At 43.4% G+C, this 22,944-nt stretch overlaps 1 protein-coding gene across 1 annotated transcript in view; it reads right to left on the reverse strand.

The window, feature by feature from the left end:
• Positions 1–1,935, reverse strand: part of LOC122792989 (armadillo repeat-containing protein 8) — a 1,754,692-nt gene extending 1,752,757 nt beyond the window's left edge. The window contains exon 1 of the mRNA XM_044060608.1: positions 1,766–1,935. Coding sequence (XP_043916543.1) covers positions 1,766–1,918 — 153 coding nt within the window. The 5' untranslated portion in view covers positions 1,919–1,935. The remainder of the gene's footprint in view (positions 1–1,765) is intronic.
• Positions 1,936–22,944: the final 21,009 nt, after the last annotated feature.

Below are 22,944 nucleotides of genomic sequence, written 5' to 3' on the forward strand. Positions count from 1 at the left end.
AGGTATAAACTTTTTTACCCCACCTATTTAGGTTCCTAGATTCCCTGTCGGAAAGAACAGGGTTCTGGGTAACAGTGGCCTTAACTCCTTTAGGCCCTTGAGAAATAACCTCTGGGTCAGCTAGCGGATTCCTAAAAAGAAACAAATGAGAATCAGAGACTATAGTACCTGTCAGGTTTCCTGAGAGCAAGAGGAACTGAATTTGGAGTCAAGGAATTTTCCAGAAAAACATCATCAACCACTTCCAACACTGGAGGAATAGCCAGAGGCTTATGCTAAGGCAAATCCAAAAACTCCCTGATCCTTTTCTTAGATTGGGAATAATCGTGACTTTCCCATTTAAAATGCTCCTTGAGAGTATTCAAAGCATCACCAAAAGAGAAATCCTTTGGAGGAGAAGCAGAAGGAATAGATTCCTATGCATCCGAATCCTCAAAAGGAGAAAAAACCTGAGAAACTTCCTCTTCATCATCAGAAATGCTAGAAGTATCAGAACTGGAAAAAGACCAAGCCTCAGGGGAGACAACCTTACCTCTTTTTGAAGGAGGAGGCTGTGAACCCCTAATAAGAGTCAAAAGGTCATCAGCCATTTTAACCATTTGAAAATGAGAAGAACGAGAGGAAACTGGAGCCTGTTACTCGGGAGGCCTGGCAACCACCGTAGTGGCAGAAGTCGGTATGAGCTTGCTGTCCAAACGAAGAACAAAGGCCTCGGACACCGGAGCCAGCGTAGCAGCTCCAGATCCAGCTGAAGAGGCAACAGGCGGAAGGTCAGAAGACAAAATGGAAGCCTGAGGCCCGAGGGACTCTGAAATGGTCTCAACCGAGGCCTGCGGTTGAAAATCTGCGGAATGCAGGGGCTGCAAAGGCGCCTCACTGGCTACCTCAGGACTGACGACCAACTTAACATCATCTGAAGACTTGACCTTCTGAAGCCTGTAGCAGTCCTTGTCCTTACACTTCTTAAGGATAGCTGAAGCCTGAAGACGAGCAGACGCCATACCGACAAACTTAGGCCACACTCCAAAATGCTTAGCTAAAAGCTTAGCCTGATGACAAATAGTACGCGGATTAAAGGAAGCACAAAAATCACAACTAGGACCGTCGTGGTCGAGGCCTAAACAAATAATACAATAAGAATGAAAATCTCTATGGGGAATCTGCTTTCCACAGGTAACATCATTATTGACTTTTTCTGACATTCGTTAAGGCAAAAAAAGAGGATCCCCAATGGGGTATTTAGCTGTAGTTGACTTCAACTTTGTAGTTGGAAACCGAAAAGGAATACTGCCGACCGGCACTCGTGTAAAAATGCTTCTGCTTTGGGCTCCGCAGCAAGGAAGACTGAGGAAGTGACGTCGGCTGCCTCCTTTTGTATCGGATGTCCTGACGTCCTTTACAACCGACCACAGCAGACATCATATTTACTTACCTTTAGTATTCTGGCTGATCGAGGGCCGGGAGCCGGATAACCCATTGATTAGGACTGCAACAGTGAAACACGAAGATCATCATGTTCACCAGCTCGGAATGTATGTGGAAGTGCGTAGAAATCCACTGACTACTGCAAACAGCTGAAAACAAAAATGTATTAATAAAGAGACAGCTGGAATTGAAGACAAGAAAAACACATTTTCAACTCTATTTACAACAATATTACAGTGTTACACACAAAGCAATACTTTTCAGAAAAGCACAGCAATAGATATTTGCAGTTTGCACAAAATCAGAACATTACCCTTTTAATGTCTGTGACTGCACTGACCGAGCTTGGATATTTAAAGTAATCAGCTAGCATTGCAATAAGATGATCCGTAATGCTGGCAATTCTCTGCAGTTCCACATCAGTCTCTATTAAGTAAGCTAATGTTTCGGCACCCTCAACTCTTTCTTCTAGCAGCCTCTCCTTGTGGCACATCCTCACTAAACACGGCAATGTCTACAGATTCAAACAGGGAAAAAAAGTCAAATCTCTCAACTGTTTTTTTCTCCCATACACAATACTGTCACAATAATTACTAAATACAAAAAGCTGACCTTAATATTTTTTCTCCCTTTCACAGCTTGTCAGCTTCACCAACAAAAAAGCACAATGTTAGTCTATAATGTAAAGCAGAACAGCAGGGTATTATCATCACTACTACATTCATTCTCCACTACTTGAGTTACCCATTCAGGAAGACAGGAGCTGAACTCTATCCTGGAACTCAATAGGCATAAGACAAAAAAAGTACAGTTGTGTACCTACCATAAATGTAGATGTTCGAGTGTATTCACTGTTGCAGTCAATATAGTTGGGTTATCCTGCTGGCAGGCTACCCGCAGTCGGCCTGAATTCCAAAGTCTAGGTCCGGCGTCGGTAGCTGTCACCTCTTCCCTGACATTAGTGAGCCAGGGGTATAAAAGATGCAGCCGACGCCATTTTCTTCAGTTTTTCTTGTCCCAGATGTCAGGTGCCCCCAAAAGGGTAAGCTACAATTATGCCAATAAAAATGCATGCACTAAGTAAACATATCCTTCATCTATAAGCAAATAGACCACATAGGTTGTACAGAATAGAGAAGTACAGATAAGTCCCAGCAAAGAAAGGGGAATAGTGGGCAACCTGGACTGCAATACTATAAATACCTTCTTTGTGTAATGAATTTTATATCCGAAATCGTCGGGAAATTATACTGATGAAAACGTTGCATCAGCTTTTATTGACGTTAATAAAACTATTGTGGTTGCGGTCTCTCCACTATCTGATTTTGGTTCTGTGTTGTGGATTCAGTAGAGCCTCCGGTTGTTTTCTTGTATAGAATAGAGAAGTACAGATAAGTCCCAGCAAAGAAAGGGGAATGGTGGGCAATCTGGGCTGCAACAGTGAATACACTCGAACATCTACATTTATGGTAGGTACACAACTGTACTATATTCATAGAGTTTCACTGTTGCAGTCATTACAGTTGGGTTGAATCCCAAAGCTGAGGTTGGGTGGCTGGGCCTAAACAGTATTAGGAGAGGCTATGAGGCCCTGCAGAACTGCAATGGCAAAGCCTGCTCTGAATTTAGAGTAGAGAGGTAGGTGGTAGTGCTTTGTAAAAGCGTGCACTGAACTCCAAGTTGCAGCCTCTAAAATGTTTTTGCTTGGTACTCCTCTGAGGAAGGCTGCTGCTCTGGTTGAATGTGGCCTAATGTCCTTAGGCACTGATTTGCCATGTTGTGAATAGAAGAAACGAATGCAGTGGCCTATCCATTTTGAAATAGTCTGCTTTGAGATGGACTTTCCTTGTGATCCTGCAGCATTTGCCACTAAGAGTTGGTCAGTCTTTCTGAAAGCTTTAGTTCTATCCAAGTAGAATCGTAGCTGTCTGTGCATGTCCAGAGAATGCAGAAGTCTCTCTCCTTTATTCTGTGGGCTTGGATAAAAGGTGGGCAAAATGAATGGTTTGGTTAAGGGCCACACTGGACACTACCTTAGGCATAAATGTCGGGTTTGTCCTCAGAGAAACCCTGTTCGGATGGAAAATGATAAAAGGTTACACAGCCATGAGTGCCTGTAACTCTGAGACTCGTCTTGCAGAAGTAATTGCTAGGAGAAGAGCTGTTTTCCATGATAAAAATTTTATCTCAGCTGTACTGCCTGGCTCAAAAGGAGGCAGTGTGAGTTTTTCCAAGACATAACTGAGGTCCCATGCAGGTGTTGGTGCTCTCCTTGGAAGTTTTCTGTTTTTGGCCCCTCTGAGGTACTGCCTTAGCAATAGATGAGAAAAAATAGGTGGTTCCGTATTGTAATGCGCTGAAAAGGCAGAGGCATGGATCTTAATAGATGAAAAGGATAGGTCTTTGTCCAGCATCTCAGTTAGATATTGTAAAATCTGAGGAATATTTGGTACAAACGTGTCAATTCCTTGTGCCTGGCTCCAAGCACATAATCTCTTCCATTTTTCTGCATAAGATTTTCTGGTACTAGGCCTACTGGCCTCCAAAATAACATCCATCACTGCTTTAGAGAGAGGTGTATTCTTGATGGCTACGATATCCGCCATGCTGCTAGATTTAGGGTCCTGAGATGGCAGTGCAGGATCTGATTGTTTTCTTGGGTCAGTAAGTGAGGAATTAGAGGTAATGTCCACACTGGGCCTTGAGACAAGCTCTTTAGGATTGGGTACCAGTGCTGGCGAGGCCAGTCTGGGGTATTCAGAATCATTTTTGGCTTCTCTTGTCTGACCTTTAGGAGTACTTTGGGGAAGAGAGGCAGAGGAGGAAAGGCATATACTGTTAGGGTTTTCCAGCTGAACGATAGCGCATCCACTTTCCATGCTTGCTTGTGGTAAGTCCTTGTGCAGAATCTCTGTAGTAGGCAGTTGTGAGGGGAGGCAACTAGATCTATGTCTGGACATCCCCATTTCCTTGCTATCATGCTGAAGACTTGTGGATCCAGTTTCCACTCGCGGGGATCCATGAGGTTTCTGCTTAGTTCGTCTGCCAGAGTATTTATTTTTCCTGGCAGGAATTGTGCTTGCAGGTGTACTTGATAAGTCAATGTTGCGTCCCACAAAGTCATGGCTAGTCTGCAGAGGGGATAGGAATGTGCCCACCCCTGCTTGTTTATGTACCACATGACCGTAGTATTGTCCATCTTTACCAGCAGTTGTTCTGGATGAAGCAGATCCTTGAAGGCTGTCAGGGCATTCTAAACAACTAGCATCTCTTCTTAATTGATATGAAGATGCATTTGATTTGAAGACCATGTGCCCTGAATACATTTTCCTGCCATGTGGGCCCCCCAGGCATCATCTGATGCATCTGTTGTTAATGTCTGCCTGGCTGTGGGTAAAGTAAATGGCTGTCCCTTGTTGAGGTGAAAGGCCTGTACTCACCATCGAAACTCCTGTTGCAAGCAGGGAATGATGGTAATTAATGTTTCCAGGCTGTGGCAATGTTGAGTCCAAACACTTTTTGGATACCACTGTAGTTTCCTCAAATGCAGTCTGGCATATGGAATTAGTAGAATGCAGGATGCCACGAAGCCCAAAGCCTGCAGAATTTTTCTTGCAGATAACTGGGTCTTTGTTGCCAAAATTTTGAAGTAAGAAGCCAGTTGCCTTTGTTTGTCTGGTGTGAGATAAGCCATCTGGGCAGTTGTATTTAAGCTTGCACCCAGGAATATTACCTCGAGAGGGTACTAGTTTTGATTTATTTTCGTTTACTGTGTACCCTAGGCAAATTAGTAATCTTTTTACAAATGCCAGATGCTTTAGTAGAATGTCCTTGTTCTCTGCTTCAATGAGGCAGTCGTCCAAGTAAGGATATATTTGAATTCCTCTTTGTGTGCAATATGCAATTACTGGTGCCAGGCATTTTGTGAAGACCCTGGGCGCAGTAGATAAGCCAAAGGGCAGTGCAGAGAATTGGTAATACATTGAGCCAGCTATGAATCTGAGGTATCTTCTGCAAGATTGTCTGATTGGTACATGCAGGTATGCCTCTTTTAGGTCCAAAGTTACAAGCCAAGCCTTCTTGCCCAGCATGGGCAGAAGCTGCTGCAGCATCAACATTTTGAATTTTGGAACGTCGACAAAAGTATTTAGAATAAACAGGTCCAGTATTGGTCTCCAGGTTTTGCCCTTTCTGGGTACCAAGAAAAGTCTCGAGTAAAATCGTTGTCCCTGCTCTTGCTGCGGTACTTGCTGAATGGCCTTCATGTCCATGAGGGATGAAACTTGCTTTTGTGCCTCTGCCCATTGATTGTGTGGCAGGTCTGGCATACCTTTTGCTCTTGGCAGGGTGTGAAAGTGGAACCTGTAGCCCTGGGGCACTATATTCAAGACCCATTTGTCCTGGGTGATCTTGTGCCAGTTTTGTGAAAAAAATGCTAGTTTTCCCCCCAAGGGGGCTGCCAAAAGATAAGTGCTTGGTGCTGGCAGAGGAAAGTCATTGTGACTGTTTCCTCTATGGCTGTGATTTGTCTTCTCCGCTTTTGGAGGTAGAAGTGCCCCACTGTTTAGGTCTGTATGAGCCCTGTGGCTGTGATCTGCGTCTGTATCTGCCTCTTTGTGGCCTGTCTGACACTGGAAAGGACCAATTCTTTGTAGGTCAATTCCTGCTAAATCCGGGTGGCTGTACCTGTAAGAAATCCTTTACTGTTTGCATAGATTTCGCTTTGTCCTCCATTTTCTTCAACACCTCCTCTGCGTTAACACCAAATAAAGTATCATGCTGTAATGGAGCATCTAATAATTTTGCTTTAACATGATGAGGCAGATTCTGTTCTTTTAACCAAGCATGCCTCCTAATGACAGAACCCGTAACTGCGGCCCTGCAAGAGGCCTCCAGAGAATCAAAACCACATTGCAATGTATGCTTACCCACATGTTCAGTTGCATGCAATAAATCCTGCATTTCCTTATCTGCAGAATCAGAATTATTCAACATTTTCTGTTTAAGCAGTGACATTAAATATTGCTGATATTTAAGCATATGAAATTGACAATTTAAAGCCCTCACAGCCAGACTTGCAGAAATGTAAACCATTTTTACCGCATCTGTCTAGTGCCCTTGAATCCCTGTCAGAGGGGATAGGGTTTTTTGCAGTGGAAGCCTTGACCCCTTTGTGACCCTGAGAAATGATTTCTGGGTCTGCAGCAGGGTTTTTATAAAGGAATTTATGAGAATCTGGAACCCTGTAGTATCTGTCTGGCTTAATAGGAGCAGGGGGTAAAGAGTCAGGAGATAGGCCGGACTCTGAAAATACATCATCCACAATGTCTAACACAGGAGGAATAGCGAGGGGCCTGTGCTGAGGTAGTAAAAGAAAATCTCTAAGCCTTTTCTTTGATTCTGAGTAGTCTTGGCTCTCCCAGTGGAAGTGCTCCCTCATGGTATGCAAGGTTTCCCCAAAAGAATAATCCTCAGGAAAAGAGGCTGAAGGGATAGATTCTTCAGCATCAGAATCCTCATAGGGAGGAAGAGAGTATTCCTGTTCAGAGGAGTCAGAGGAAATGGAAACCTGATCTGAAGATTCATATTCTGTCTCTTGCCTAGGCCTCTTATCAGGAGGGGGATGGGAACCCCTGATCAAGGTAATTAGGTCTTCGGCCATTTTGAGCATCTGTTTTTTAGGCTTAGAGGTCTGTCCAGGAGAATGCTGTACTTGTTTCTTTGTCTTTAGAGCTGCTTTAGTCCTTGCTTTTGAAGCTGAAGTAGGCTTTACATATAACTGTGTAGGTCTGAAAACACCCTAAGAAGCCGATGCCCGCTCAGCGGCTCCGGACCCATCTGAGGGGATAGTTTCTGAGGGTCCAATACCTTGCGTATCCAGAGGCCTAGCTGGCTCTACGTGGGAGTCAACAGCGGTGTGTGGCTCTGAGGTAGCAGGTGTCAGGGGCTGCGAAAGCGCCTCACTAAGAACCGGCGACTGGTTTAGCGGCAACCTCGTCGTCGGTTTTGGACCTCGGATGCCTGTCCTTTTCTTTTTCCTTGCGCTTTTTATAAACTCCGGTCGTCGGCTGTTCCGACGGCATTATATAATTGAATCTTCGGCCAAAGTAATGAAAGGCAAAATAGTACTGACGCTTAATAGTGTGTTGATTATATCTAGCGCAAAACCGACAGCTATCAACATTGTGGTCAGGGCCTAGGCAAGGAATACAGTAAGAATGAAAATCCTTATGAGGTATTTGCTTCCCACAAGAAATACAATTGTTAACTTTTTCTGACATAGGTCTGGAGCAAGAAAAAAGTTTCCCCAACGGGGTAGCTTTAATGAAGACTTCGGATCTGAAATTCGTCTTTGAAAATCTCAGGAGTCGGCCGACCAGCACTTGCGAACTGCTTTTGCTTCGGGCACCGCGCGGCAAGAAAGACTGAAGAAAATGGCGTTGGCTGCATCTTTTATACCCCTGGTGCACTGACGTCAGGGAAGAGGCGACAGCAACCGACGCCGGACCTAGACTTTGGAATTCAGGCCGACTGCGGGTAGCCTGCCAGCAGGATAACCCAACTGTAATGACTGCAACAGTGAAACACAATGAACATCTTATCCTGGATAGCACAGTAGCCTAATGCAGGACACACACACGCATACATACTCATAAACCACACATGGCAATTCACAGAATTTCTAGTTTGTCAACCTGCATTGCCCTTTGGGATGTGTTAAGAAAAAGCACTACTGAAAAACTATGCAAGTCTACATTGTGCACATAATGATGCCTCTTTCAACCATATCAAACCATTCTGACAGTTACAGTCAGTAGTAACTAAACAGAAGGAAAGACATCCCTGATAAGTATCAGCAAGAAAGTACGATCCCTCATTAAATCATCCAAGGCTAGTTTCGAAAAAAAAATTGCCAATGACTCCAAAGATAACCACAAAACGTTCTTTAGCTATGTCAAGAACCTAAGTGGAAACTCTCAGATCTGCTCCGAGCTAGTGCAGAATGGCACAAAATACACTGAACCGACTGATACTGCCAACATTCTGGCAGACAGGTTTAGTGCAAACTTCACCCCCTCTCACCCCCTAAAAAGCCCATAACCATACCAGAAGAATGTGGAGCCCTGCCAATCATAGAGACACAGGTTAAAACAGCCCTATCCAAAGCCAAAAACACAGCTTCAATGGGACTGGACGGTGTCCCAGGCTGTGTCTTACAAAAGCTCCAAAATGAACTAACCCCTCACCTAAACACACTGTTCAAACTCAGCCTCTCTACAGGCTATGTACCCACAGAGTGGTGCACAGCAACAGTTATCCCACTCAACAAAGGTGGAGCCACAATGGATCCCGAGACCTATCGCCCTATAAGCCTGACTAGCTGGGTCTGCAAGGCTATGGAGCGCATCATCATCATGGAACTCATTAACAGAGACATTGGGAACCTCCAAAACTTGGACCCTACCCAGTTTTGCTTTGTTAAGGGCAGATCATGCCTCATAAACCTGGTGGACTTCTTTGAGACCGTTACCAAGGCATTAGACGAGGGAAAGGAGGTCCACACAGCCTAGTGTGTAAATAACAAAGTACCCTATTTACATGCCCTGTTAGACATTCACCACTTTGACATTCTGTGCCTCTCAGAGACCTGGCTAAAGCCAGCCACCAAAGACACTGAAATTATACCCCAAGGCTATAATATACATAGGCTTGATCGTACTAAACGTAAAGGTGGTGGTGTGGCAATTCTATTTAAGAACCATCTTAGCATCTCCACCCTCCCAGCCTGCCCAACCCAAGATCCTAGTGTTGAAGCCATCATCACTAAACTTCAGTTAAATGCTCAAAAAGCTCTTTACATCATCTGTATGTACATACCTCCAGGCAACAACATACCAATCTTAGAAGACTTCCTCAGCTGGACTTCAACAAACTTCCCTCAAGAAACTATAATTCTGGGCGACTTTAATATAGACTGGAATACTATTAGTAGCGACAATCCCTCCTGTCATATAAACCTACATGGTTTTACTCAATCCATTACCACCACTACTAGGTTTAATAAACCAAGTAAGAGACAGAGTATCTTAGACTGGATACTTATAAACAAAGTTAATGTCTCTTACAAAGTAGGAACTATGCCTGATGACCTCAGTGACCACTGCCTAACCTATATCTCTAGAGTAAAGACCGACTATCTAAACCTTCCTAACATTAGAATAATACGCTCTACCAAAAACTTTAACAGTGATTTGTTTCAAAATGATCTCGAAACATGTAACTGGAAACTCTTGAAGTCACTTCCTCTTAATGAAGCAGTATCATTCTTTAACTCAACCTTCCTTTCCATTTTGGATAAACATGCCCCTACACGCTCTATTAGAATGAAGTCTAATACAGCCCCATGGCTCTCAAAGGAAACAAAGAAACTAATTCATACTAAAAACAAAATTTGGGCCAAATGGAGACACCATAGAACCACCTCTGATTTTCATCACTTTTGCAAACTTAGAAATCTTACAAAAAAAGCTATAATCTCTGACAAAAAGAACTATTACTGTGATCTTCAAACAACCCAATTATACAAACCCAAACAATTCTGGTCTTCAATCAACAAACTCCTTTCTCCTGGTTCAGCTAAAACTCCCTCCCCAATAAATGCAAACCCAGACAACCCTAGCCATACTGCTAATGCCTTCAACACCTTTTTTATTGAAACCATTCAATCTCTTGCTAGACAACTGAACACCAATAACTTTTACCCTCCAAATAATCTTATGGATTCATCCTATCTCTACCTCCTTCATCTATAAGCTTATTCTTAAACTAAAGCCCTGCACCCCCTCTGCTGACAAACTCCCCTCTCTCTTTCTTCAAAAGGCTGCTAAACAGATTGCATACCCTATATCTTTACTCATTAATAGGACTATCCAAGAAGGAACCATACCAGATATTTGGAAAATCTCTCATATCATCCCACTACACAAAGGTGGAAATTCTATTGACTTTACTAATTTTAGACCTATTGCTCTTCTCTCTCCTCTTGCTAAGATTATGGAGAAATGCATTCATCAGCAACTCATACAATATCTCTCTTCTCACAACATAATTGCCAACTGTCAACATGGCTTTAGGCCCCACCATAGCACCTCCACTGCCCTCCTTTCTTTCATGGATACTATCAACAACTATCGAAACTCCAATATCTTCTCCTCTGCTCTATTTATTGATCTCTCCAAAGCTTTTGACATGGTGAACCACTCTTCCCTTATAAATATCCTTAAATCCCTCTCATTTGACAACCTGGCTTTAAAATGGTTTACCTCCTATCTTAACAACAGACATCAAGCCGTTCTTTGGGACAATCATATCTCTTCTCTATTGCCTGTTTCTATTGGAGTCCCACAGGGCTCTATTCTAGGACCAATTCTCTTCTCCCTATACATAAACTATCTCAACACAGTCATCCCTCAAGCTACCTGCATCCAATATGCTGACGACTCAACAATCATCTGTTCAGCATCTACCCCCGCAGAACTACTGTCTCTAACTCAAACTACCTTCAACTCTGTTGAAACTTGGTTTACTAGACGATAACTCCTCCTCAATGCTAAAAAAACAAAACTTCTCCTTTTCACTCCTACCACTCGAGCCTCCCCATTAAACTTCAACATTTTGTCTAATGACACCACTGTTATCTCTCCTGACACAACAACTAAACTGCTAGGAATAACCATCAACAACAATCTTACTTTTGATCAACACATCAATAACACCATCGAAACTGTTAATAAAAAAAATAGGATCATTATACCGTATCAAACCTTTTCTCACACCTTCGACCAGAGCTACTATTGCCCACTCCCATCTTATATCTACTCTCTTCTATGCCTCACCAATCTTCACTAACCTTAAGAAGGCCAACCTAAATAAACTAGCAACTTGTTACAATAGCATTGCCCGATTTGCCACCAGCAACCCTTTCAAAACACACCACTGTCACAACCTAAAACTCCTAGGCTGGCTTGAGCTACAAAACTGTCTTTTGATCTCACAACTTACCATTGCTCACAAGATACTCTACCAACCTTATAATACCCCTATACTTTCTCAACTTTTAATCCCTTACAATAATCTTACCTCCCTTCGATCTTCCTCCAAACTCATGACCAAATCTGTAAAGTCCCATAACCTAGCTGGTGACTCTTTGTTCACTAATACTATAGGAAGGATATGGAATCAGCTACCCACTGATATCACTCTAACCTCCTCCTTACCTCTGTTCAAACAAAAAATCAAACTGTATTTCCAAAATCACTGGCTCTGTTCCTGTAGGACTCCTGACTAATTTCCTCTTTCCCCTCATCCACTAGAACTTTACTTAGTAAATATACTTTTTCCTTCTTCTTATTGCCCTGTTGCTCTCCTCTAATGCTCTAACCTACTCCTCCTTTTTCTCTCCCCTGTCCTCTCGTACACATTCTTACCCTTCTCCTTTCCAGACTTTTGCTTATTTCCCTCTTCCTCCCTTGTATTCCCTTTTTATCTCCTGTTCTATTTCTCTTCATCATTTTTTTTTTTTGAAACCATGTTGCAAATCCTGACTTTGTGTAATGCTTTTTACTAAACAACTATTTTATAGTATGTTCCTTAGGTATTTGATGTATATTTTTTGTTTGTTTCATGTTACTAAATGTATATTCATTTTGTACTGAATTATTTATTCTGTAAATTGTCCCGTTGAAATTTAGTATGTGTGGAGCTTTTCTCCTCGGGCCTCTACTGAAAATGGACATATATCCAGCTAGACTAGCCCGGTTAACAAATGTAAAATAAATGTAAAATAAAATAAATAAAATACCTAGACCTCACAAAGTTTTCTAATACCATTCCCCATTCTAGTATTATAGACAAGCTCACCAGCTTGAACATAAACCCCTATGTCATGAGATGGGTTGCCAACTGGCTCATGGATAGAACCCACATGGTGAGAGCTGCAGGCTCTATGTCCGACTAAACCGGTTATATGTGGCATCCCCCAGGGCTCAGTCCTAGGACCCCTCCTGTTCGGTATATACTTCTCAGAGGTACAGGCAAGAATAGGAGGACTATGGCTGGCCAAGTTCGCAGATGACTGCAAACTAGAGGCCATAACTGATTCTCCAGCTGATGCAGACACCCTCCAGAAAGGTCTCACTGAGACGGATACCTGGTGTCAAAATCATGGCCTCAAGCTAAATGCCAAAAACTGCATAGTCATCCCCTTTGGAAAAAATAAAGTACCCGCGAACTACCACATAGGTGGTCCCCTAAATACAGAAAATGTAATAAGGGATCTGGGGACCCAAGTAGATAGTAATCTCTCCTTTGATAATCAAATTGCCAAGGTGGTTAGAAAATCCTTCTATGTGGCCCACCTAATCACAAAATGGTTTGCATCTAGAACAAGAGAGGTTATTGTCTCTCTCTACTCATCACTCATTAGATCCACCATAGAATACAATGCCCCATTTGGGATGTACCTTACAAGACACCTGCAAAAGCTGGAAAGAACACAAATACCTCACCCAAGAGGATTACTGGCCTCAAACAGATGCCCCATGCAGCCCGACTCAAGAAACTCCAGCTGTACTCGGTTGCATACCGCTTACTCAAAGGTGATCTCTGCATGACATACAAGGTTATGTCCAATCCCGAATTCGAATTGATGGACATGGCCTTGTCATGCCAAGCACACTAGTAAAAGGCGACTCTATAATCAGGCACACTGACGTCCCACTCACTAGGCTGGACAAGGAGAAGATTACTGTTAGCTGCCTGTCGGGAGCCAGAATCCGCCACATAACACAAGCACTCAGGTCACTCCAGAACAAGTACAAATATGACTCCGTCATTGTTCATGTTGGTGTGAATGATCGGAGACGTACCTCCCTGGACTACATGAAAAAAGACATGGAAGAACTCTCTGATCATGTAGCCCAGGTGGGTAAGACCCTGACCCTGAGTAGCATCCTGCCCTCACCAAGAATGATACCACAATATAAAGAAAAAAAATGATCAATTTCAACAAATGGCTAAGCTTCTGGAGTCATTCAAAGGGGATCCAGTGTCTGTCAGCCTGGGAAGACATGCTCGACAGGCCTCATTGCTTTGCAAGAGATGGCTTACACCTGTCACCCCTAGGCTTTCGAATACTGGCCAAGGCTCTTGCTTCCCCCATAGTGCCTTTTTTAGGCAAGGCTCAAAAGTCAAACCCACCTCCATAAACAGCACAAATAAAAAAAATGAGGGTTATGCTACTCAATGCCAGGAGTTTAAATCTCAAAATGCACGCGGTCGAAGCATTCCTCAGTATGGAGAACGTCGACATCTATGCAGTAACTGAAACCTGGTTCAAGGCTCCACAGAGCACCCCAGCACTACCGGGCTACAACTCATACCACACATTTCGGCCACAGAACATGGACCGAAACACAAAAGGAGGGGGTGTATTCATATTCATCAAGGATACCTACACCTCCAGGTTAGTGGCGCAGCATGATACCTCCGAGATCATCCATGTGCAACTAACATGCAATGCAAATTGTGGCCTGCTACAGATCACCTTCCATGACCCAGGACCACCACTCCACCTTTCTAGAGACACTGGAAAACATGAAGGTCCTACCAAACACCTTGACACTGGGCGATTTCAATTACCCTACCGTTAACTGGGAAAACTACTCAAGTACAAACTCCCAGGTCCAGCGCTTCCTGGAATTTATCAACTCAAATGCCCTGGATCAGCTGGTAAACTCCCCTACCAGAGGTGAAAACATATCGGACCTGGTCATTACCAACATGGGCAACAGGTGTTCCACACCAGAGGTCAACCAGTCACTGGTTAGATCAGACCATAAACTAATCACTCTGGATGTCCACACCACACCACCACCTCCAACCAAGGAAACCACAGTAAAAAACTTTTCTATAGCAAACTTCACCTTACTTAAGACAGAGGTGGTAACCCCCACGCTAAAGGATAACAGTGTCCAAGATGCAGAAACCTTTAAAACGCATTCTATGAGCACCTACAAGGATGCATGGATCGTGCCAACCCTAGCAGAACCAAGACTCACTCCCCTAAGAGAAGGAAACAAGTCTGGTGGACCCCTGCCATAAACAGGCTATACAACAGAAGGAGGAAACTAGTTCAGAAAAAAAGCAAATCCCAAGAAGGAAAGACATCCCTGATCAGTTTCAGTAAGAAACTAAGGTCCCTCAGAAAATCATCCAAGGCTAACTTCGAAAGAAAAATAGCTAAGGATTTGAAAGATAACCACAAAACCTTCTTTAGCTATGTCAAGAAAAATAGCTAAGGATTTGAAAGATAACCACAAAACCTTCTTTAGCTATGTCAAGAATCTAAGTGGCAACTCGCAGATATGCTCTGAGCTAGTGCAAAATAGCATAAAATATACTGAACCCACTGATATTGCCAACATCTTGGCAGATAGATTCAGTGCAAACTTCACCCCCCTCTCACCCCCAAAAGGGCCCACAACAATACCGGAAAAGTATAGTGTCCCGGAAATCACAAATGCACAGGTGAAAACTGCCCTTTCAAAAGACAAAAGCACAACGTCAATGGGGCAAAATGGTGTCCTAGGCTGCATCTTGCACGAACTACAGAACGAACAAACCCCCCAGAAGCACTGTTCAACCTCAGCCTCTCCACAGGCTACATGCCCATAGAATGGCGCAGCAACGGTTATTCCACTCCACAAAGGAGGGGGCAAAACTGACCCTGGTAACTATTGCCCCATAAGCCTGACTAGCCTGGTCTGCAAGGCTATGGAGCGCATCATCATGGAACTCATTAACAAAGACATAGGGAACCTCCAAACTCTTGACCCGACCCAGTTCGGCTTTGTCAAGGGCAGATCAGGCCTACTAAACCTAGTTGACTTCTTCGAGACCGTCACCAAGGCCATTGATGAGGGGAAGGTAGTTCACAAAGCCTACCTTGACCTCGCCAAGGCTTTTGACACCATTCCCCACTCGGGAATTATACAAAAACTCACCAGCCTGAACATAAACCCCTACGTCACGAGATGGGTTGCCAAATGGCTTACAGACAGAACTCACACGGTAAGAATAGCGGGCTCCAGGTCCAACTCTAAACCAGTCACAAGTGGTGTCCCACAAGGCTCTATCCTGGGGACCCCTACTGTTCGGTATATACTTCTCAGAAGTACAGGCAAACACAGGAGGACTATGGCTAACCAAGTTCGCCGATGACTGCAAACTGGGAGCCATAATTGACTCTCTGGCTGACACGGACATTCTCCAAAAGGGCCTTACTGAGACCGACACCTGGTGTCAAAGTCATGGTCTCAAGCTAAATGCCAAAAAATGCATAGTCACCCCATTTGGGAAAAACAAAACACCCATGAATTACCACATAGGTGGCAGCCCCCTTAATACAGAAGAGGTAATAAGAGATCTGGGGACCCAGGTAGATAGTAATCTCTCCTTTGACAATCAAATTGTCAAAGTAGTTAGGAAATCCTTCTATGTAGCCCATCTAATTACTAAAGGGTTTGCCATCTAGAATAAAGAGGTTATAGTGCTCCTCTACTCATCAGACGCATCACAGATTTTTTGCCCCATTTGTGATGTACTTCACAAGACACTTCCAACAGCTGGAAAGACCACAAAAGTACCTCACCAAGAGGATTACTAGTCTCAAACATATGTCCTATGCAGCCCGAATGGAAAAACTCCAGCTGTACTCAGTGGCATATCGCTTACTCAGAGGTGATCTCTGCCTGACTTACAAAGCCATGTCCAACTCAGAATTGATGGACATGCTCCACCTAAAGAAATCCAAGTCTCTATGAGCCACTCTCTCTAGTGAGCTAAACCTCGCCACAACAATAAATAGAACATGCTGGTGGGATAGATTACTGTCACAGAGACTCCCCATGCTTTGGAACAAAATTCTTAACTACATTAGGCAGAGCCCCTCACTAACGGTCTTCAAGAGAAACCTTGACAAGTGGATGGGTAACAGAAAATACACCCCTGGGATCACTTCATTGGCTCTTCTTGACAGAAGCTCAGTTAATTAATCAATGGGCTGGCAAAAGCAAACACACTCTGGCTAGGCTTATAAATGCCCTCGGGCAGATAGCCTAGTACCTACTTATGAAACTTATGCTCCACCTAAAAAAAAAAAAAAAAAAAAAAAAAAAAAATCCTGGAGAGCCACACGCTCTAGAGATATAAACCTCACCAAAATAATAACAGGACATGCTGGAGGGATAGATTCCTGTCCCAGAGACTCCCCATGCTTTGGGGCAGGATTCCAAAATACATAAGGCAGAGCCCATCACTAACACTCTTAAAGAGAAACCTTGACGGGTGGATGGGAAACAAAGTTTACCCCGGGGATCACTGCAGTGGCTCTACTGGACAGTGGCACAGGGAACTAATGGCTCTGCTGGACAGAGGCACAGGAAACTAATCTAAGGGGGTGGCAAAAGCCAACACATTCTGGCTGGACTTGGGCAGATAGCCTAGTACTTACCTATGAACAGTACTGAATGCACTTCATTCAAACAGCAAGTGAAATTAAACACATCTATTCTACTGAGGCTCATACTACACCACTTCTACAAAACTCTCAACTTCTTAGCACAAGAAATCTGGATAAAGTTAAAAATAATTGGGGGGGGGGGGGGAACAATGGCCCAAAAATAGTGAAAGATTTTAAATATTGCTCTTACAAACCTTGAAAGTTGATAGAATAACAGGTTGTGTTAGAATGCAGTTTCTAAAGGAAATGAAATCTGAACCTCAAATGTCCATCATTATTCAATTATTTCAATCCACAATGATCTGGCAGCAAACCACAAATTTTAAGAGAAACAGGCCAAAAATATAACGCAAAAATGTGGAAATTCTGTGAATATATTGACAGTTAAGAGGTATGCTGCTACAGTATAAAATTCAGAATTAACAGCGTCGACACTACCAGTCTTAGCTTTAGTCTCAAATTTTCAGTGTAATGAGAGACTCCACAAATTGCTATAACTGAAATTTCCTGACCAGAAACTTAATACATAAAAAAGAATACTTACACAGAATATTCCATATTTAAGAGTTTTTCTTAAATTCTTACATGGTTATATCCAAAGTCAAACTATAGCCACTAGCAAACACATGCAGTACTGTATAAAACACTACTTAATGAAAAGCAATCTGAGATACGATTCACATGGCTGTTGTCTTAAATTACCCACGTTTTGCCTTTCAGTGCATATTCCTAACCAAACAGTAAAAAAGTTGCATTGACAAACCATTCGGTAAAAACAGCAAGAAAAACCCAGCTAGAGTTTTCATTGTGTAATACCTTAAACCTCCTGTAATGACATATACAAATGACTCTGCAGTGTTTCAGCAAGACTGCTTCTGAATGCCCATTACTTCTATAGTTTTTAAGTCTCGATGGATACACTGAGGCCAATACATACAAACCCCACTAACTGTGGAAATGCATACCTTGGCTTTTTTTACTTACCTCATCAGCACACTATAAGTGGATTGTGTGCTACACTTTACAGACATGGTGCTTTAAGCTCAGCTGATACCCATAAACATTAAGGTGCCTGCAAAATATCCCAATGAACATCCAAACCAAAGGGTAAAAAGGTCACAGAAAAGTACAGTTTTGTACCTACCATAAATGTAGATGTTCGAAGATCCACATTGCTGCAGTCCTTACACTTGGGTAGTCCGCTGTCCTCGGTCGGCCCGAATATCAAAGTATAAGGCTGACGTCGGTCAAGGCGCATTTGACTGACATCAGGACGTCAGGGTACAAATGCGCATGACCGACGTCATATCCTCAGTCTTTTCTTGCCCCAGATGTCAGAAGACCCTAAAAATAAAGGTCCAAACCAAAAGACAGCAAACAACCAACCACCCTTGCACTAATTATATGTACAATATATACAATATACACAATATTTACAACCCAACCCACACAACCACCTCTAACTACAGAGGGGAAGGAGGGAGGGTAAATTGGACTGCAGCAATGTGGATCTTCGAACATCTACATTTATGGTAGGTACAAAACTGTACTATGTTCTTCATCTAACATTGCTGCAGTCCTTACACTTGGGTAGAATCCCAAAGCAGAGGTAAGGGAGGATGGCCAAACTATAAGGAAGCAGGAGCTGCCAAAATGCCCTGCAAAACAGCAGTGGCAAAACCAGCCCTGGATTTAGAGTAAAGTGGTAGGTGATAATGCCTAGAGAAAGTATGCACTGAACTCCAAGTAGCTGCCTCCAAAATATCCTTGGTTGCCACCCCTCAAAAGCTGTCAAGTGGCAGTAGCCCTAGTGGAATGAGGCCTAATCCCAGCCGGAATCTCCTTGCCATGATGGGAATAACAGAAAGCAATGCAAAACCCAATCCACTTAGAAATAGTTTGTTTTGACACAGGCTTGCCCGAGAACTCAAAGCAAAAGAAACAAATAACTGCTGAGACTGCCTGAACCCTTTAGTTCTGTCCAAATAATATCGCAACTGCCTGTGTACATCTAAAGTGTGCAAAATCTTTTCCCCTTTATTTTGGGGATTTGCATAAAAAGTAGGCAAATGAATAGTTTGGTTTAAAGCCACACTAGAAACCACTTTAGGCATAAAGGAAGGATTAGTACGTAAAGATACCCTATCCTTATGGAAAATTAAGAAAGGCTCAACTGCCATAAGGGCCTGCAATTCAGAAACCCTTCTTGCAGAGGTAATGGCCAACAAAAGGCAGTCTTCCATGATAAATATTTCAACTCAGTAGTAGCTGCAGGCTCAAAAGGTTGTAGAGTGAGTTTCTCCAACACAAAATTGAGATCCCAAGCAGGAGTAGGAGCTCTACGTGGGGTCTTATATTCTTTGCCCCTCTAAGAAATTGCTTGAACAAAGGATGAGAAAACAATGGTGGGTCACAGTCATAGTGAGCTGAAATTGCTGCAGCATGAACCTTAATAGAAGAGAAGGACAAACCTTTGTCCAGTAACTCAGTAAGATATTTAAGAGCCACACTTAAATTAGGCTCAGAAACATCAAAATCCTTTGCTGCACTCCAAAATAAAAATCTCTTCCATTTATCTGCGTACACTTTCCTTGTACTAGGCCTTCTAGCTTCCAAAATCACATCCAAAACTTGTTGTGGAAGTTGAGACCCTCTATGGTTTAAAACAGAATATGCCAGGCTGTTAGGTGAAGAGAGTGAAGTTTGACATTGAGCAAATGACTGTCCTCCTGGGACAACAGGTGTGGAATCGAAGGCAAAGGCCATGGAGGCTTCCGTACCAGACTTCTCAGTAATGGGTACCAGTGCTGTCGAGGCCAATCTGGAGCTATTAAAATCATCCTTGGCTTGTCCTGTCTGACCTTTAGAAGTACCTTTGGGAGGAGAGGCAGAGGTGGAAAGGCATACACATGAAGATTGCTCCAATTGAAAGAAAGAGCATCCACTCTCCAAGCTGTGGGATGAAACCTTTTCGTGCAAAACTTTGGCAGCTGATGGTTTAGTGGAGAAGCGAACAGATCTATGTCTGGAGTTCCCCATGACACTGTCAATTTCTGAAATACATGAGGATCCAATTTCCACTCGTGGGGATCCATAATTCGTCTGCTCAACACATCTGCTAAGGAGTTCTGTGCTCCCGGCAGAAACCTTGCCTGAAGATTGAGCTGTAAACTGAGAGCAGTCTCCCACAAAATCATTGCTTGCCTGCATAGAGGATAAGAATGTGTTCCACCTTGCTTGTTGATGTACCACATGACAGTTGTGTTGTCTGTTAGAATCAACACCTGCCCTGGAAGAAGTAAATCCTTGAAGGCTATTAATGCAAACTGGACTGCTAACATCTCCTTCAAGTTGATATGTAGATGTTGTAGTCTGGCAGGCCACTTGTCTTGTATCCACTTTCCATTTAGATGAGCTCCCCAAGCTTTGTCTGAGGCATCTGTCGTTAAAATCTGACTCGCCTCTGGCCGGGTCACAGAGAGTCCCTTGTTTAGGTGACATTCCTGAGCCCACCACAAAAATTCCTTTTGAATGCAAGGTATTATTTGAATGACAGTGTCCAGATCCTGGCAGTGCTGTGTCCATACATTTTTGAGATACCATTGCAGCTTCCTCATATGCAGTTTGGCATTGGGAAGCACCAGAATACAAGATGCCATGAACCCTAAGGCTTGAAGGACTGTCCTTGCAGTCAGCCCGGACTGATGAGACAGTTGATGGAAGTAAAGGAAAAGATTCTTTTGTTTGTCCGGGGTTAAAAAGGCCATCTGGGATGCTGTATTCAGTCTTACACCCAGAAAGCACATGTCCTGAGAGGGTACTAGACTGGACTTTATTTCGTTCACAGAATACCCCAGGCATCTTAGCACTGCTATCACATATTCCAAATGATGAAGAAGCTCATCCCTTTCTTGACCCAGAATCAGGCAATCGTCCAAATAAGGATAGATTTGTATTCCTTTTAGCCTGAAGAAAGCTATCACTGGAGCCAGAACTTTCGTGAACACTCTGGGCGCAGTAGATAAGCCAAAGGGCAATGCAGAGAACTGATAGTGAGAAGTCCCAGCTCGAAAACGCAGATACTTCCTGCAACTTAGTCTGATAGGAACATGAAGGTAAGCCTCCTTGAGATCCAAAGTTACCATCCAATGATCTTTGCCCAGCAGAGGTAAAAGCTGTTGTAACGTCAACATTTTGAACTTGGGAATGTCCAGATAAGTGTTGAGGATAGATAAATCCAAAATTGGTCTCCACGTGTTCCCCTTCTTTGGTACTAGGAACAGGCGAGAATAAAATCCTAGGCCCACTTCTGGCATAGGGACCGGCTGTATGGCCCCTATTTGGAGTAACAGAGAAATTTGCTTGTGAGCCTCTATTCTTTGCTGAGGAGGAACGTCTGGCATGCCTTTGAAAGGGGGCAAGGTATGGAAATAAAACCTGTAACCGTGGTGTATGATATCCAATACCCATCTGTCTTGGGTAATTAAACTCCAATTTTCTTTGAAAAGTGTCAACCTTCCTCCCAAAGGTGCTGCCAAACGAGAAGGCTCTGGCAGCTGAAAAGGTAGGTCATTGGGTCTGTTTACGAAAGGACTGACCCCTGCCCTCACCCGAAGACTGTGCAGGAGAACTCCCTGTTCTAGGCCTGAAAGAGCCCTGAGCTCTTCCCCTGCCACGTCTAGATCTACCCCTAGACTGGGAATCATAAGAAGGATACGTCCACCCCTTAGTAGGCCAATTTCTACTAAACTTTGGAGGCTGAACCTGCAAAAAATCTTTAACAGTCTGCATAGACTTAGCCTTGTCTTCCATTTTCTTTAAAACTGCCTCAACAGGAGAACCAAACAACACATCAGATTGTAAAGGAGCATCCAAAATCCTTGTTTTAACATGGTCAGATAAATTTTGATCCCTCAGCCAGGCGTGCCTGTGAAGAACTGACCCAGTGGCAGCCACCCTAGACGAGGCCTGTACAGCATCAAAACCACATTGCAAAGAATGCTTACCCACCTGTTCAGAAACATGTACTAAATCTTGTAACTCTTTACAATCAATATCTTCCGCCAGAGCATCAACCTTAGACTTAAATTGTGAAAGGAGATAGTTTTGATATTTCAACATGTGAAACTGGCAATTCAAAGCCCTCATAGCTAGAGTGGAAGAAGTATAAACTTTCTTTCCCCATCTATCCAAGGCCCTGGCCTCTTTATCTGCAGGAACCGGATTCTTGACAACAGAAGCCTTAACACCTTTAGGCCCCTGGCTAACAGTTTCTGGGTCTGCCCTAGGACTCTTAAAAAGATACTTATGAGCTTCAGGCACCCTGTAATACCTATCCGGTTTAACAGGAGCAGGAGGCAGAGAATCAGGATTAAGAGAAGCCTCTGTAAAACATCTTCCACTACATCCAAAACAGGAGGTATAGCCAAAGGCCTATGCTGGGGTAAAAACAAAAATTCCCTAAGCCTTTTCCTGGAATCAGAGAAGTCCTGACCTTCCCACTTAAAATGCTCCCTCATGGAATGAAGAGTTTCTGAAATAGAAAAATCCTCAGGAGGAGAAGCAGAAGGAGTAGAATCATCCACATCAGAATCAGAATAAGGAGAGTACTCCTGCAAGTCTTCAGCCGAAGACTCTGAAACATCCGAAGCCTGCTCAAAACTCCCAAGCTCAGGCTCCACCCTAGGCCTCTTATCAGGAGGGGGCAAAGAACCCCTAATCAAAGTAATCAAATCTTCTGCCATTTTAAGCATATGCTTCTTGGGCACAGTTCCTGAAGAACTAGGGGTAACACCAACTGAAGCCAAACCTGGCCTGCCCCTGGGAGAAGCCTTGGAAACAGAAGGAGAGGGCCTAACCACCCTAGGAAGGGAGGGGAGTATAGTAACCTGAGAAGCCCCTTCAGCCTGACCTGCCTCCTGAGAGGCCACATCCTGCAA

Source organism: Protopterus annectens, chromosome 2.part0, assembly GCF_019279795.1.
Source record: "Protopterus annectens isolate FY-2018-M chromosome 2.part0, PAN1.0, whole genome shotgun sequence".
NCBI lineage: Eukaryota > Metazoa > Chordata > Ceratodontiformes > Protopteridae > Protopterus > Protopterus annectens.